At 41.3% G+C, this 15712-nt stretch overlaps 1 protein-coding gene across 1 annotated transcript in view; it reads left to right on the top strand.

Moving 5' to 3' along the window:
* Positions 1-15712, top strand: part of ZMAT4 (zinc finger matrin-type 4) — a 204392-nt gene that overhangs the window by 113049 nt on the left and 75631 nt on the right. The window contains exon 3 of the mRNA XM_004441187.3: positions 3945-4034. Coding sequence (XP_004441244.3) covers positions 3945-4034 — 90 coding nt within the window. The remainder of the gene's footprint in view (positions 1-3944; positions 4035-15712) is intronic.

Here is a 15712-nt window from a genome sequence, read left to right as displayed (position 1 = left end):
TCTGCAGATAGGTCTGCCCTGGCACGGGGCGCAGCATCCGGGGCAAAGGCTTTAATTAAAATGGAAGAATTGGTAATTTCTGGCCTATCTGGGAAGCTTAAAGTTGATGTGGTTTGAATGAAAGTAATGACTTTTGCTTAAAATGCAGATATTAATGCAAGAAAGAGCCTGGGATTGACTTTCGGTGCAATTGAAAGAGATTGTAATTTCTTTTTCACGTCGTTTCTCTTAGAGTAGTGGTCCTCTTTCCTCCTGAAACTCTGTCATATATACATTTAACATGTAAGGCATTTTTTTTCTCCTTAAAGTTCTTTTCAGTTAGCAGTCTTTTGAAACTGCTAAAAGCAGTGCAAGTTTTAGGTATTAATAAGGCTTTGGAAAAGTCATAAGGGTTTGTTGTTGCTCATGTTTATTTGGACGACATAAGCCAGTTTCAGAAGTAGCTTTCTTCCAGGTCTTCTCATTTTGGTTGTGTGGACGGCATTTACCACCCGGCCCCATCATCTCTGTTCGTACATAGGAAGAGCAAGTGACTGCACTGTGAAAAGCACACATATTTACCATGGCTTTTGTATGTACCAAAATGAAGTTTTAAAATTTGAAGTAACATGTATTGCTCTTGGGTTAAGGAGGCTCATCTAATTACCAACTATTGCAATGAAAAAAATTTGCACTTTGAATGTTGATAACACATTAAAAAAGAGATGGAAATGTGATCAATTATACCAGTATATGTTAAAAGCATTCCAGAACATTTATGATTTTTGCTAATTACAATCATTGTGAGTAAAAAGTACACTTAATGAGGAATTACAATCGCTTGAGCATTGGGAAGTTATTATTTTTACGTTAAAGGCAAATTTGTTACGGAAATAAAAAATGAAAACCATCCATACTCTCTCTACACTAATAAATCATACTTTTTTTCTTTTTCTTTTTCACTTATGATTGATATACTTATAAATATTTATATAATTTAATCACAGTATACAAACTATTTTGAGTTCAGCATTTTTTATTCCATATTCATCATGGAGAAAGAATTTTTCTTTCAGTTGCTGACTGACATAGGGCATTCTGTGGCTGCTTTAACCACTCTCTTATTTTCAGTATGTAGTTGTCTCCCAATTTTTTTGTTCCTGTTTAGATAATGCTGCAATTAATATCTTTGCTCAAAAGTAATTTTAACTTTTTGTAGGGAAGGATGTTTTTGTTTTTGTTTTTAGAATAAATTGAAAGGAGTGAGATTACTGTGCCAATTTCAAGCAATTTGGGGTAGTTAAGGGGTTGAGAGCAGCCAGTGGGAGGAAGACCGTGTAGGAGACTCCGTGTCCCATCTTAAGAAGGAAGTGAGCATGTCAGGAAGATAGGGCAGGAGTCACCAGCAGAGCTCCACCCTAACGCTGAAGGCCCAGAGTGGAGGCAGGCCAGCTGTGGGGCACCCATGAACATTCTGCTAGGAACCTCTTTTCCTGTGTCAACCAACATCATTTGGAAGTGATTTGGGGTTTGAATCAAATTAACTGGGAGGGTGACCCCACACTCCTCTCACTGAGAAGTGGACTGTCTTTGGGGTTTTTATTTCCTGCCCAAAGTCAGGGTTGGCTTGTGGGCGGGGAAGGCACTGGATCCAGCCTAGGCAGCCTGGAAAAAGCAAGGGGAAGCAAGAGAGATGACCAGGCAAAAGGGACACAGCTAAATGATGAATGAGAATGCCTCCACCATCATTCCTGAATCAGGCGGTGTTGGCCAAAGCTCTGTTTCTCTTCACCCATTCACAAGGGCAACGGAGGCAGCTGTACTGTAGTCAGTCCTTGCATCAAACCTGGAGGCTGGGGAAGCTGAAGGAAGAAAACAGGCGTTTAATGAACAAAATTGCTAATAAGCCTCAAATCCCAACATCTCTCATCACTAATGATATTTCCAATTTTGCCACGTTTTTTTCTCTGGGAATCCAGGGATTTGAGTAGATTGATGACGCAGGAACTGTGATAAGAAGTTCTTCTATGGTAACAAATGCAAAACTGAAAACCCACCTCAGCCAGATTTGAGCTCACACTGTTAGCACTTCATCTTTTCACCAATTACCTGTCTGGTGTGCTTTGCACCAGCCAGGCTCTGGGGCCACGTTCAGTGTCTTGCAGGTTTTTAAATGTTCTTTTTTATTTTTTTTTGACTGTAGCAGTATTCCTAATATTACCGCTACCCCTTACCTCCAAAAAACCAACAAAACTGTAGAAAATGTATACAGATATTAGTAATCAACGTATTTATCTGCAGAAGGAAAATGCTAGTCTGCACTGCATCATTCTCAAAGACACGCAGAAGCTGAAGAATGATGTTGCAATCATCTGACGTAGGTCCAGATCAGTCTCTATTTCTCTGTCCTCCCAATCTTTCAGGCAAACAAGAGTCCAGATAACCTTGATTGAAACTCACTATGCAACCTCGAAATGGCTACAAATATATTTCAAAATCATACTTTAGTACTTTTAGACATCTGTAATATTTTTCATGTTCCATTAGTACTTTTAAACCTATGTTAAAGGCCTTAAAAGTGTTCAGGGACTGATTAGAAGCACAGTCTTCTTGCTCTAGGCACAATAAAGGAATCAAAAAAGTGATAAATGAGGAAAACCAGATGGAAGGGATTTATAATACATCCTGTAAACAAGATGCAATTTGCTGCATGTGCTCTGAAAATCGCTTTGCCTTTGTGGCTAATCCATGAAGGCAAACCATCAGCTAGAACCCAGCTGGAAATAAAGGCAAAGTGGAACCAAGGCCTGGAAAAGAAAGAAATAGTCTCTGAGTAACGGAAGGGGATAGGAGACTGGAATTAGGTAGCAGTGGGTTCAAGGAGAATTCACACTATAGAAACCACAGTACAACCAAAGTTAGGGACTGGCGTAGTCAGTAGTAAGAAATGTTTCCATTATGTGGATTGCAATTTTTCACAGGCAATGTCTCATTTGATTCTCATGGCAGCCCTAATAAATATTATTATATTCATTTTGTACGTGGGGAATATGAGACTCATTTTGGGTAAAATAAACCCAAATTAGAGTAAGTGACTTGTTCGGTGTCACACGCTAGAGAGTGGTAAGGCCGGAACTGAGGTGCAGAACTTCTGACTGTTGTATTATAGTGCTCTTTTCACTCCACCATCCTGCCTCAGTTAGCGTCTTGGAAGTCAACATTCATTAAGGGTGAGGGGAGTTCAGGTGGGCTGTCAGTTGAGCAAAGGAGTGGAGGAAAGACGGAAGTAGGAAGGGATCAATTTCTCCACGCCGGTCATGGACCCGTCAGTACAGGCAGAAATCCGTGGCCTTGCTAAACCTGCAGGAGGTAGGTTTTTATTAGTTGAACTTCGTATGTCTGCTTGCATGTAGCTTGGGCTCTGGTTAGCCCTCCGACTTGGATACAATATCTTTTGTTTGCTCTTGATATCTGACCTTGGAAAATCCCTTTCAATAGCTTATTAGGAGGCTAAGGACTGGGAGAACCAGCAGAAAAGACTTCTGTTGGAGGAGCTGTGTGTGCCAGCTCCCAGGGGGGTGTCCCCACCTCCTCACGGCAGGACGTCGGGAGCGAGAGAGCAGGTAGGGGACCTGGCTTTTCATCACAGATGATCCTTATATTATTCCCTTTGCTGACCTGTTCTTACTTTTGAAGACAGTTAAATATATTATTCACCCCAGGTTAAAAGATCTCTGTGTTTTTACCTTTTTTCATTAACTGTGTTCTCTAATCCTGAAATTATATTGGCTTTATGACCTTGGGCAAGTCACTTAACCCATCTGAAACTTCATCCCATGTAACTCACAGGAGCATGGGAACATGTTTTCTAATGCAATTACTTCTTGGCATTTGCAGTGGTGATGTTTCCAAGGATTTAAAATGCCTTCTCTTTCACAGTATCTTCTTCTGCTTTTCCTTCCCAGAGTCGAAAACATGCAAGCAAAGTCCGATTGTATTACATGCTTCACCCAAGGGACGGTGGGTGTCCTGCCAAGAGGCTCCGGTCAGAAAATGTGAGTATCTGCACCATGTGATATTCTTGGAGGATTTGTTCTGTTTGCTAATTACTTTGCGGGTCTAGGAATTGTAGTCATGTCCAGTTTAGTGGGAAAGCTAAGTAAATAGAAATAGTTCTCATCAAATATTACAGAAAATATTACATGGGAGCAAGTTTTTCTTTTTCCTGCCAGAACTTGCCAGTCTAGAGTTGGAAGATTTTTGCTGCTATTGCATTGGGACCACACAGAGAAAGAATGTACAGAGGTGCTGCGACAGAGAGAGGCTGGGTGAGGGGAGACAGGAGCCATCAGCAGACAGAGAAGACATGACCTGAGGGCAGACCTGTCAGAAATATCAGATACTTTGCTTTTTACATATTTTATTTTTCATTTGGTGTGTAAAACAGAATGCCAATTCTTTAATTTATAATGAAGACTGTGCACGTCTTGCAAATAAAAATACTCAAGGTTTTTGATCAGCACCCCCTCTCCCTCAGGGACCATATACTTGGAAGAAAAATGGCAATTAGAAAGTTGCTTTCAGGGTGTAAAGTCAGAGCAAAGGGTTTACTTCAGCCAGGCCAAGGCAAAGACTGATGAAATAAATATTCCTTCCTCCCAGCAGGAGTTGCTTTTCATAATGAGTGGAATATTCATATCCATCCATTGCAGAGGCCCTCCATGGTAAACCCTGTGGATTATATACCGAATTTCCTCGGCTTTTGAGTTCTGAGGAGGCTGCAGGCATAGAATTTATATCCCAGCTATCACTTGTGCTTATGATCCTGTTTTCCTTCTGCTGCCATATAGATGTCGGTCTTCTTTTCTTATTAAAAATGAATATGTGATCAGTGAAGAAACTTGACAAAAACTGTACTTGTGTATTCTTCACAGGAGAAAAAGAACAAGAGAACAGCATATGACCAAAGGTAGTGAGCATCAGGGCTGGTGTTAATGACTTCTAAGCATGCCTTTTAGCATCCCAAAATAAGCTGTTAATACACGGACTAATCTGGAACACTGTGGAGTTTTCCTCTTTAAAAATTTTTTTATTGGGCTAACATTGGTTTATAACATTATATAAATTTCAGGTGTACATCATTATATTTCAATTTCTGCATAGATTACATCATGTTCACCACCCAAAGACTAATTACCATCCATCACCATACACATGTGCCTAGTCACTCCTTTTGCCTTCCTGCTCCCCTCCTTCCCCTCTGGTAACCACCAATCCAATCTCTGTCTGTATGTGATTGTTTATGGTTGTTTTCATCTTCTATTTATGAGTGAAATCATACGGTGTTTGACTTTCTTCCTCTGACTTATTTCACTTAGCATAATACCCTCAAGGTCAGTTCATATTGTTACAAATGGTAAGATTTCATCTTTTTTTATGGCAGAGTAGTATTCCATTGCATATATATATACCACATCTTCTTTATCCATTCGTCCCTTGATGGGCACCTAGGTTGCCCCCATGTCTTGGCTTTTATGGTGAATGATGCCACAATAAACATAGGGGTGCATATATCTTTATGCATTCATGTTTTCATGTTCTTTGGATAAATGCTTAGTAGTGGGGTAGCTGGATCATATGGTATTTCTATTTTAATTTGGCTATTCAGGGTCTTTTGTTGTTCCATATAAATTTTAGGATTCTTTGTTCTATTTCTGTGAAAAATGTCATTGGAACTTTGCTAGGGATTGCACTGAATCTGTAGATTGCTTTAGAAAGTATGGACATTTAAACCATGTTAATTCTTCCAGTCCATGAGCATGGTATATCTTTCCATTTCTTTGTGTCTGTTTCAATTTCTTTCAACAGTGTTTTATAGTTTTCAGTGTACAGGTCTTTGACTTCTTTGGTTAAATTTATTCCTAGGTATTTTATTCTTTTTGTTGCAATTGTAAATGGGATCGTATTCTTAATTTCTCTTTCTGCTACTTCGTTGTTAGTGTATGGAAACACAACTGATTTTTGTATGTTGATTTTGTATCCTGCAACTTCACTATATTCAGTTATTATTTATAAATGTTTTTTGGTGGCTTCTGTAGAGTTTTCTATATATAAAATCACGTCATCGGCGAATAGTGACAGTTTCACTTCTTCCTTTCCAACTTGGATCATTTTTATTTCTTTTACTTGCCTGATTGCTCTGGCTAGGACTTCCAATACTATGTAAAATAAGAGTGGTGAAAGTGGACATCCTTGTCTGGTTCCTGTTCCTAGAGGGATAGCTTTCAGTTTTTCTCCATTGCGTATGATGTTAGCTGTGGGTTTGTCATATATGGGCTTCATTATGTTGAGGTACTTTCCTTCTATGCCCATTTTATTCAGAGTTTTATCATAAATGGATGCTGTGTCTTGTCAAATGCTTTCTCTGCTTCTATTGAGATGATCATGTGGTTTTTATTCCTCATTTTGTTAATGTGGTGTATCACGTTGATTGATTTGCGCATGTTGAACCATCCCTGCATCCCTGGAATAAATCTCACCTGATCATGGTGTTTAATCTTTTTAATGTATTGTATGTGATTTGCTAGTATTTTGTTGAGGATTTTTGTGCATCAGTGATATTGGCCTGTAATTTCTTTTGCATGTGTTGTCCTTGTCTGGTTTTAGTATCAGGGTAATGTTGGCCTCATAGAATGAGTTAGGAAGCTCTCCCTCCTCTTCAGTTTTTTAGAAGAGTTTGAGAAGGATAGATATTAAGTCTTCTTTGAATGTTTGGTAGAATTCACCAGGGAAGCCATCTGGTCCTGGACTTTTATATTTTTGGTGGTTTTTGATTACTGTTTCGACCTCCTCGCTGGTGATTGTTCTATTCAAATTCTCTACTTCTTCTTGATTCAGTTTTGGAAGGTTGTATGATTCTAAGAATTTATCCATTTCTTCTAGATTATCCAATTTGTTGATGTATAGCTTTTCGTAGTAGTCTCTCATAGTCTTTTGTATTTTTTAGGTGTCTGTTGTAATTTTTCCTCTTTCATTTTTGATGTTATTTATTTGAGCCTTCTCTCTTTTTTTCTTGGTGAGTCTAGCTAAAGGTTTGTCTATTTTGTTTATCTTTTCAGAGAAGTGGAGTTTTCTTTACTGCCTTGGTGAAGCAGCATTTAGAGCTTATTGGAGGCAAAAGATGTCAGGAAAACTTTGCAAGCTGCTGAGAAGTGGGACTGAGTCTAGTTCTGTCAGCTCTTAGCATTATGATCTTGGGCAAATAATTGCTCTCTCTCAGTTTCCTCAATAAGGCTATAATAATCATATTTCCCTCAATGCGCTTTTGTCAATATGAAATGAAATGATAGGAAATAAGGTGCACTGTTACATGCCGGGCACTGAGGAAACAGATAAATAAGACCCAGACTTGCCTTAAAGAAACTCATAGTATAGTGAGGGAGATTAACGTTGTATAAAAAATAGCGATAATGCCACAGTGCAGGTGTTTATTAACATTCTGCACAAAGTCCCATGGAGACAAAGGGCAAGTGAGTCACGCCAGGGCAATCCAGTCAGGGACAGTGTTCCTGAAGAGCTGGTATTCGAACGGGGTCTTTGGGCTTGAATGGATTGTACCAGATGCAGGCGGTGGGAGTGAGGAAGGGGGACAGGTGCATTCTTAGGTACATTGCTGTCAAAAGAACTTAAGAAGCCACGGGAGAGTCGGTCTAAGCCAGCTTTCATGTCATCTCAGAATCCTGTAGCTACACTGGAGTCACGCTTCCCATCAGGTATCTATTAACAGAGAGAACAGAATTAGGCTTTTTTTCCCCTTTGAAATTATCCAGTCTTGGTGCCTGTATCTCTTCAGTCAATAGCCATTGAGTGTCTTATCCTAATAGTCAGAAACAATAGGGTTCATGGAAACTTGACACTTGGCTCTTTGACACAGATTATTTTCCATCCACTCAAGTTCTAATCATGAGTGTTTCGCTTACTTGTATCTGAGCTCCTAGGGAGGGCTGGATCAGGCAGGCAGAAGCGGGCACTGGGCTCGGGCTGGTGTTACTCGAGAACATGGTTAGACCCGTGATTCACCTGACTCGGGCTCCAGTTCTACCAGAGACCTCGGGGTCAGTCCATAGAGGGGAAGATGTTTGGATTTTAGAGCAAGAAGTATTTGCAAGGATTCTTTACCAAAAACCTCTTTGATAACTTTTTCCTCTGCTGTATCCTGGGTTTTGAAAACTTTGATCTACCAATGATTTATTTATTAAATCATTTTTTCTGTAATTTATTAATCATAGTATGAAAGTAAATCAGTAAACAGGAAAAGCAACTTGATGATCTTACTTTTTTGTAAGAGATGGTTGACGCTTTTATTAGGCTGTGTGTACATTTCATAGGTGAATGTATCATTTCCATTAGGCATCTTGAGATATTGGATGCAGTGTGCAAGCCAGCCCCAGTCCCTCTCCAGGGCTCTGAGTGTCAATGTTGGTAATTATTTCGACGAACTATCTTTTGTACAGACTCACATCTAAGGGTTGAGAGACTGAATATACAAATAGACAATGGTCAGGTAATGTATATAATAGAACTTTGACCCACAACCTGCAGCAACCAGTCCAGAAAACCAACTGATTAATGTACAGTCGCCATCCCAGGAAACCTGCCCGCTGTCAGTCAGTCTTATAGGAAGTCAGACTACTATTTCTAGTAACAATCCAGGAAGCCAAACAGTAACCTTGTAACAATAGGCCCCAAATGGCCAGGACTTGATTAATAGCTGATGGCTTCCCTAATTTTTGACCCCAATTCCAACTTAGGACCAAACAGAAACAGCCAGATATGCACCCCTAACCAGTCATATAGGATGTCTGCTTCTAGTTAGCCCACCAACAGCTTCCCCATGCTGGCAGCCTCCAATCAGGGCACAACTGAAACCTTCCCTTTTTATCCGTTATAAAGCTTTCCCAATTCTCTGCTTGCCTTTGAGTCTCCTCCAAACACAGGTGGTGTTGGCTGACTCCCTTGCTAGAGCAAGCTCTAAATGAATAGCCTTTCTTGTTCTTGTTTGGTTGGTCTTCGTTTATTTCCAGAGAGTTGTAAAATAGGGTTGTAAAATGGGGATCCTAACAACTTCTAATATGTAGGTTTATCATAAGGCCCAGTGAGGGTAACTCATGGGTTTACCACTTTGTTTTCAAAGCTCTTTCTACATGCAGTATTGTTACTGATCCTCTCTCCACCAGCGCCCTGTGTTCTTGGAGAGAAATAATACTTTATTCCACCTGCCTCTCCATTCCTGCCCATCCTCCCACCTGCCCTGCTTCCAGGGGCTGTGACAGGTTTGTATCCCAGTGTGACCTGATTGAGAACAGTTTCTTGGCTGCCCTGAATACCCAACAAAGTGAGTGGCTTCTGAAAACAGAAAACTTCTTGTTGCTCTTCCACACCCTGACCCCACCTGCACCTCAGGCCCAGAGTGATTCCTAACATTGACGGGCTGGTGAGTCATGGCAGCCATCCTTCCCTCCCTCTTCCTACCCCTCTGGGAGTACATAGTGACTCCAAATCTACATACAGGTGAACGCAAGTGCCTGTTATTATTCCCAAGGTCTGTTGCCATCTCTGCTCCAGGTCATTTGACCTTTTGTGGTGGTGGTTATTTTTTTTGTGAGGAAGATCAGCCCTGAGCTAACATCCATGCCAATCCTCCTCTTTTTGCTGAGGAAGACTGGCCCTGGGCTAACATCTGTGCCCATCTTCCTCCACTTTATATGGGATGTGGCCTCAGCATGGCCTGCCAAGCAGTGCGTCGGTGCATGCTGGAGATCCAAACCCCGGGCCTCCAGCAGCAGAGCGCGTGCCCTTAACCACTATGCCATGGGGCCGGCCCCTGTTGTTGTTTTTTAAAAACTTAAATCCTTTTCTGTCTCCTGTCCTGGCATTTCCAGCTTTTTAAGTTCACCCTTCACATGCTTACTCTTTAGCATCCTCATTTGGATCTTCTGTGTTTTTTCTCTGAAATTTTAGAGCATGACACTTTCCCCTGGAGGCCACAGAGTAAAATTAAATGCGAAATAAATTGTTATAGTTGATTGCCTTAGAGAAATTTTCAGTAATCCCATGAGCATTAGAGCCAAAAAGGACTTTAGAAATCATTCTAATCCATGGAGTCTCAGATTTTCACCAATGGCCCTTTTTATTATTATCTTCTCACCCATGGATCACATGCTTTGAAAAAAATTGTCTGTTTGAGAAACAGCACTTTTAAGTAAAAAGGTGATTTAGTTTTACTTTTATTTTTATTCTGTCAAGATAAGTAACTGCCAACCAAAGTCATCAGTCAGTATTGAGTAAATAGTGTTTTTACATGGAGTTAATATAATTCCTTCTAAGTGGAGAAACCTGACATCTGGTTAGTGTGATCAGGGTTCTCACTCCTAAATATTTATGTGATGTCTCTTAGGTCTGAAATACTCAGCACAGCTTGAGAGCCGCTGGTGTCACTTTCACAGGTCCTAAACATCCTGGCCTCCGGGCTGGGAGGACTCAATCTCATCCCACCCCGGCTGCTCCTACAAAGGTGAAAATGAGGCCCAAAGAACTACCCGGACTTGCCCAAATTTGTTAGGCCTGAGATCAACACCCTCCCTGCTTCCCTAAATCCTGTTCCCAGGCTTCTTCCACATTTCTTGAAATTGTATCTTATTTGGAGGCATTGAAGCCATCGCTGGGTCCGGAGCCAGAGAACACTGCTGCTCTGGGGCAAAGCAGTAATAGTAGCTGGCACTTCTCAATGCTTTCCATACATTAACACATTTAATCCTCCCAGCTCCTGTATAAAGTGGGAATTATCATTATCCTCACAGAGAAGCAAACTGAAAAGTAACTTGACTGTGGTCACACAGCTGATGAGTGGCAGAGATAAGGCTGGGAAAATATAAAACAAAACAAAATTTCCTCTGGTCCTGCAAACTAACTCCCCATGTCACTTCCCGAGACAGGTAGTAAGCATCTACTAAGTGCTAGAGGTACAAGGAAAGACATGGAACCTTCGCCAACAGGTATCAGGATCTAGTGGGGGGGCTGATGTGCAAATCAAGGGTTTTAATAGAGTGTGATAGGTGCCACCATAGACATAGGCCCGGGCTACCATCTGGGCCCAGGGGAGGGGTCCCCAACCTTTCCCGGGAGGATGGGGCAGGACAAGGTTTCCTAGAGAAGGTGCCACTGAGCTGATTCTTGAAGGACAGATGTGGGTGAGCAGAATGAAGCAGGATGGGAAAGGGCTCTTCTGAGTGTGGAGTCACCATGAGTAACGTCTTTAGGGAAACAACATTCAAAGGTATTTCTTGAGTATAAAGCACCAGTGGGCAGCCACGTTAGTTTCCTGTGGCTGCTGTAACAAATTACCAGAAACTGGGTGGCTAAAAACAACAGAAATTTAATCTCGCACAGTTCTGGAGGTTACAAGTCTGAAATCAAGGTGTCAGCAGCGGCGTGCTGTGGGGGCTCTGATTGGAAATCAGTTCCATGCTTCTCTCCAGGCTGCTGGTGGTTGCTCGCAATCCTTGTCGTTCCTTTGCTTGCAGCTGCGTCTGATCTGCCTTCGTCTTCACACGGCCTTCTGCCCTGTGTGCATCTCTGTGTGTTCTCTCTTATAAGAACATCAGTCATTGGATTTAGGGCCCACTATGAGCTAGTATGACCTCATCATAATTAACTAATCTGCAAAGGCCCTATTTCTAAATAAGATCACGTGTCTGAGGTGGACATGAATTTGGGGGGGACAGTATTCACCCAGTGCAGCAGTGGAGACAAAAATTGAGTTTGGGATAATGGACAAGGATACAGACCCATACTGTGCATAGTATTAACATTTACTTTGTTAAAATTTTCTATTTTCTCAAGTTATCTGCTGCTGAATTCATGGGGAATTCTCAAAGATAGGTGCATTTAGCAACAAATTCTGTGTCTTTTGCCTTTCAGCTGTGCATCTAGAGCTAGAAGTGGGGATTCTGTCCGTGGCTCAATTACATATTACTTTTACAACTTTATTTTGGACTTTCTAAACCTCAATTGCCATCGTTATCATCGGGGACTCTAATTGTTGCCCTGCCTGCCTCTCAGAGTTGTGAAGGGCTCAAATAAAAGCTTCCTGTTTGTGAAGCTGCCTGATAAACTGTAACGTATGTGTAAAGTGTTCTGTCATGGAATTTTTTATTCTTTGTATACTGGTTCCATTCTTTGGTCTCTACAGTGCAACATACAACCTCTATGGTCCAGTTAGGGGCAGGCCTGCTGTTCTCATCTGGAAGACCTGAAGAGCAGTTAGGAAATCAGTAGGCGTGAGTTAGTATTTATTTATGTGTCTTAAGTCAGGAATCAGAAAATAGCAGCTAGCTAAATGTAGCCACTGCCTGTTTTTGTAAGGTCTGCAAGCTAAGAATGGTTTTTGCATTTTTAAACAATTGGGAAAAAAGTCAAAAGAAGAATAATAGTGATATAAAAATTACATGAAATTTGAATTTTAATGTCGATAAATAAAGTCTTATTGGAACATAGCCACACTCAATCCTTTACATATTGTCTGTGGCTCCTTTTACACCACAAGAGTGGAGTTGAGTCGTTGCAAGAGAGACTCAGTGTCCCACAGAGCCTAAAATGTTTACCCTCTGGCCCTACATGGAAAACGTTTGCTGGCCCCTGTGTGAAGTAGGTAATTTTGAGAAAGGAAGAGGTGAGTTGTCACTCCTCTGGGTGTGTGTCTCCCTACTCACAGGGATGATCCCTTTAGGACATGTCAGACTCTAAAGCTGCCTTGTCTTCTGCTCCTCTCCAGAGTTTTATTTTTTTAGTGGCCAGCAGGTTGAAGCTTTTGGAGAATAGGAATTACCGTTCCAAACCCCTGAGTGAGAACATTGTTACTATTTTGCTTTGTTTCTTTCTGTACTGATAGTTTGAAATTTATGAATAGGTTCTGCTGTAAGAGTTTGTTTGAAGCCTGCAATACTGTGGAAACAATGAAGATGCTTTGTTTCCTATACCATCTATAGACCAACTTCAGCTTACAGAAACCAAAGCGCTTGAATTTTCCAGAACAACCCTGATTTAGAATATTCTTTCTTGTCACTACAAATCAATGATACATCCTGGAAAGTCTAATATTTCCTTTCCAAACTGTACCCAAAAGTAGAATAAAAACTTTTGTTATGTAGATATACAAATAATAATTTAAATGAAAAAACCCAGAACTCCTCATGGATGTGAATGTGTCGTATGGCTTTTCAGCTGTACATGACTTTGAGGGCCTGAGACTAGGTCTGTAGCTTGGGACTCTGGTTCTGAAACTCATTCATACTAAAATATATATCATAGTTATTACTTCTATCTAGAATCTGATCCAGAGGAGAGGAAAGAAGGATTCCCTGAAAAGACAGCTGTGAAATAATTTTGTTTTTAACAGTGGAAGTAGTGTCAGGGGTCTTTGATTAACTGGAGAGCTTCCTGGCCTCCCTCTTTACTCTGGAACTCAATTTTTTATTGCTGACGTATCACTGGATGTAGTCTCTTGTTAGCATGCTGTTTATGTGTCAGGCACTTTACTAAATACTTGGCAGATATTTCATTTGAACTTGACAAATATAAGTAGGAATCTTTATTCCCTCTTTTAAAAAGATATGAAGACTGAAGCTTCGGTCTAGTATCTTACCCGGAGTCACACACCTTGTAAGTGTTACAGCCAAGAGTCAAACACAGAACAGTTTGGCTGTAGAACCTGAGCTCTGTATTACTATGAAGTCTTCATTCATTTATTCTTTCACTTAAGAAATATTCATTGATTGCCTACCAAGAGTCAGGTACCATATTGATTGTTGAGAATTAAGCAGCGAATGAAACAGATACAGTTTCTGTTTATAGTATTTACAGGATAGTGGGGGAAAGGGAAGTTAATTTAAAAACATCATACAAATATATAAATGACAGAAAGTAATGGAAAAGCATAGAATGGGGAAACCATAAGTCTTTGGAATCAGTGAATGCTTCCCTGAACAAGAGATGCTTGAGCTGTATCTGAAAGATGAGTAAGGATTAAATAGTCGAAGAGGGGAAGGAAGGCAGGAGAATTCCACATAGAGGGAACAGCATGTGCAAAGGCCCTATAGTCAGAGAAATGATGGCTGAACAGGTAGAAGCAGGCAGTGATGTGAGATGCAGAGCATGGACTGGTGGGAAGAAGAGCACTGTCAAGTATCAGGCTTTCAATAGTCCACTGAGAGAGCATGGCCTTGGATGAGGGTGATGGCACCAGTGGAAAATGAGAAATAAATAGATTTGGGGATAATTAAGTAGGTAAAAATGATGAACTGAATAAGGAGTGTAAAAGAGAAGGAGGTTACCAAATGACCCCCAGGTTTAGAACTCGCACAACTGGATGGTTGCTGCCCCCTCCTGCAGCCACAGTAACCTTCATCCTTAAGGCCATGACCCAGAGAGCAGAAAGATCTGAGAAGCGGGGAAGGATGTGTGAGGAAAACCCTTTTTCAAGCATTGATCCAGGCTGAGAAGGACTAAAGTTGCATAACGGTGAATTTGCCTCCAGCCGAGGGGTAGGGGGCAGCAACAGGGAAGGTCGACTGTTGTCCTCAGAGCCTCTTGCGAGTCAAGCTTTCCACTTCTCTGATGGAGGGTGAGGCCAAGCCAGGGGCCAGCCCAGACCGTGGATCCCACAGAGGCACGGGCTAGAGGTACCCTGTGGTGTGCTGATGTCCAAAGCCAGGACAGTGTGTTGAATGAGTTCCAGGCAGTCACCAAGTGAGGCTGCTGGGGAGAGGACAGTACCAGAACCGTGGTTCCTGAATTAAGCCAGCAGGAAGTTGTGTGGAGGGCTTCCAGAGAGGAATGCAGAAGTTGGCAGTGGTTAGATAATGTGCTTCCGGCAGGAGGACTTGGGTTATTTAAAGGATTGGAACAGCTCAGATGGGTATTGGGACCTAGGTCCAGTGACTTCCAGAGTCCATCCTGTTCTTCCTTAGATTAAAAGGCAGAGATAGTAGGATTCAGATTGCACAGTTTTAGACTTGATGAGGGCAGGAGCCTTACCTTATTCATTTTGTACCCTTAGTACTTCACGCAGAGGGGTTCCACAAATGATTGTTCATATTTTCATAATAAGATATTGTCTTATTGTTTTTTCTTTAAAACAATTATGATTAAAAATAGTTTTAATAAAAAATTATCGCTTTTATAGGAAGTCTTACAGAGCATTACCACGAAATCATATTTTAGTTATATGACTATCAGAGTGTCTTCGTTAAAAGAATATTTTGTGTAATTGGGTTTGTTCAAGAAAATCTGAGGGTTATGGACAGTTTCCATAAGAATCTTCACCGGATTCTGGGTCCCATGTGGGTCATCTTCAAATAGGAAAAACCTGAGGAAAGGGAAAGGCGGGTTCTTGGAGGGCGTGCTCTCAGGATCAGGACCTACATGTTCTGACCCCATCTACCCCCTAGCCCTCCCCTCCTCCAAACCCTGCTCGCTTTCCACTGGCCTCTCCCTGGCCGCCTCCGTTACTAACCATTACCTGCCTTCTCCTGTCTGCCCTGGAGGCTTGACCTGTTTGACCAGAAATCAACTCTTTGTGCAGGAGTTGACGCGCAGCCAACAGAGGTGATGTCCTCCCCAGATCCCAACCTTCTTTCAGCACTAAGAAAAAAGGAGCGTGTCAGTCAGGAATTTC

This window comes from Ceratotherium simum, chromosome 28, assembly GCF_057802395.1.
Source record: "Ceratotherium simum simum isolate JZ-2026a chromosome 28, ASM5780239v1, whole genome shotgun sequence".
In the NCBI taxonomy this organism is placed as follows: Eukaryota; Metazoa; Chordata; class Mammalia; order Perissodactyla; family Rhinocerotidae; genus Ceratotherium; species Ceratotherium simum.
The sequence above is the reverse complement of the archived record's forward strand: the minus strand, read 5'-3'. Positions and strand labels throughout refer to the sequence as shown.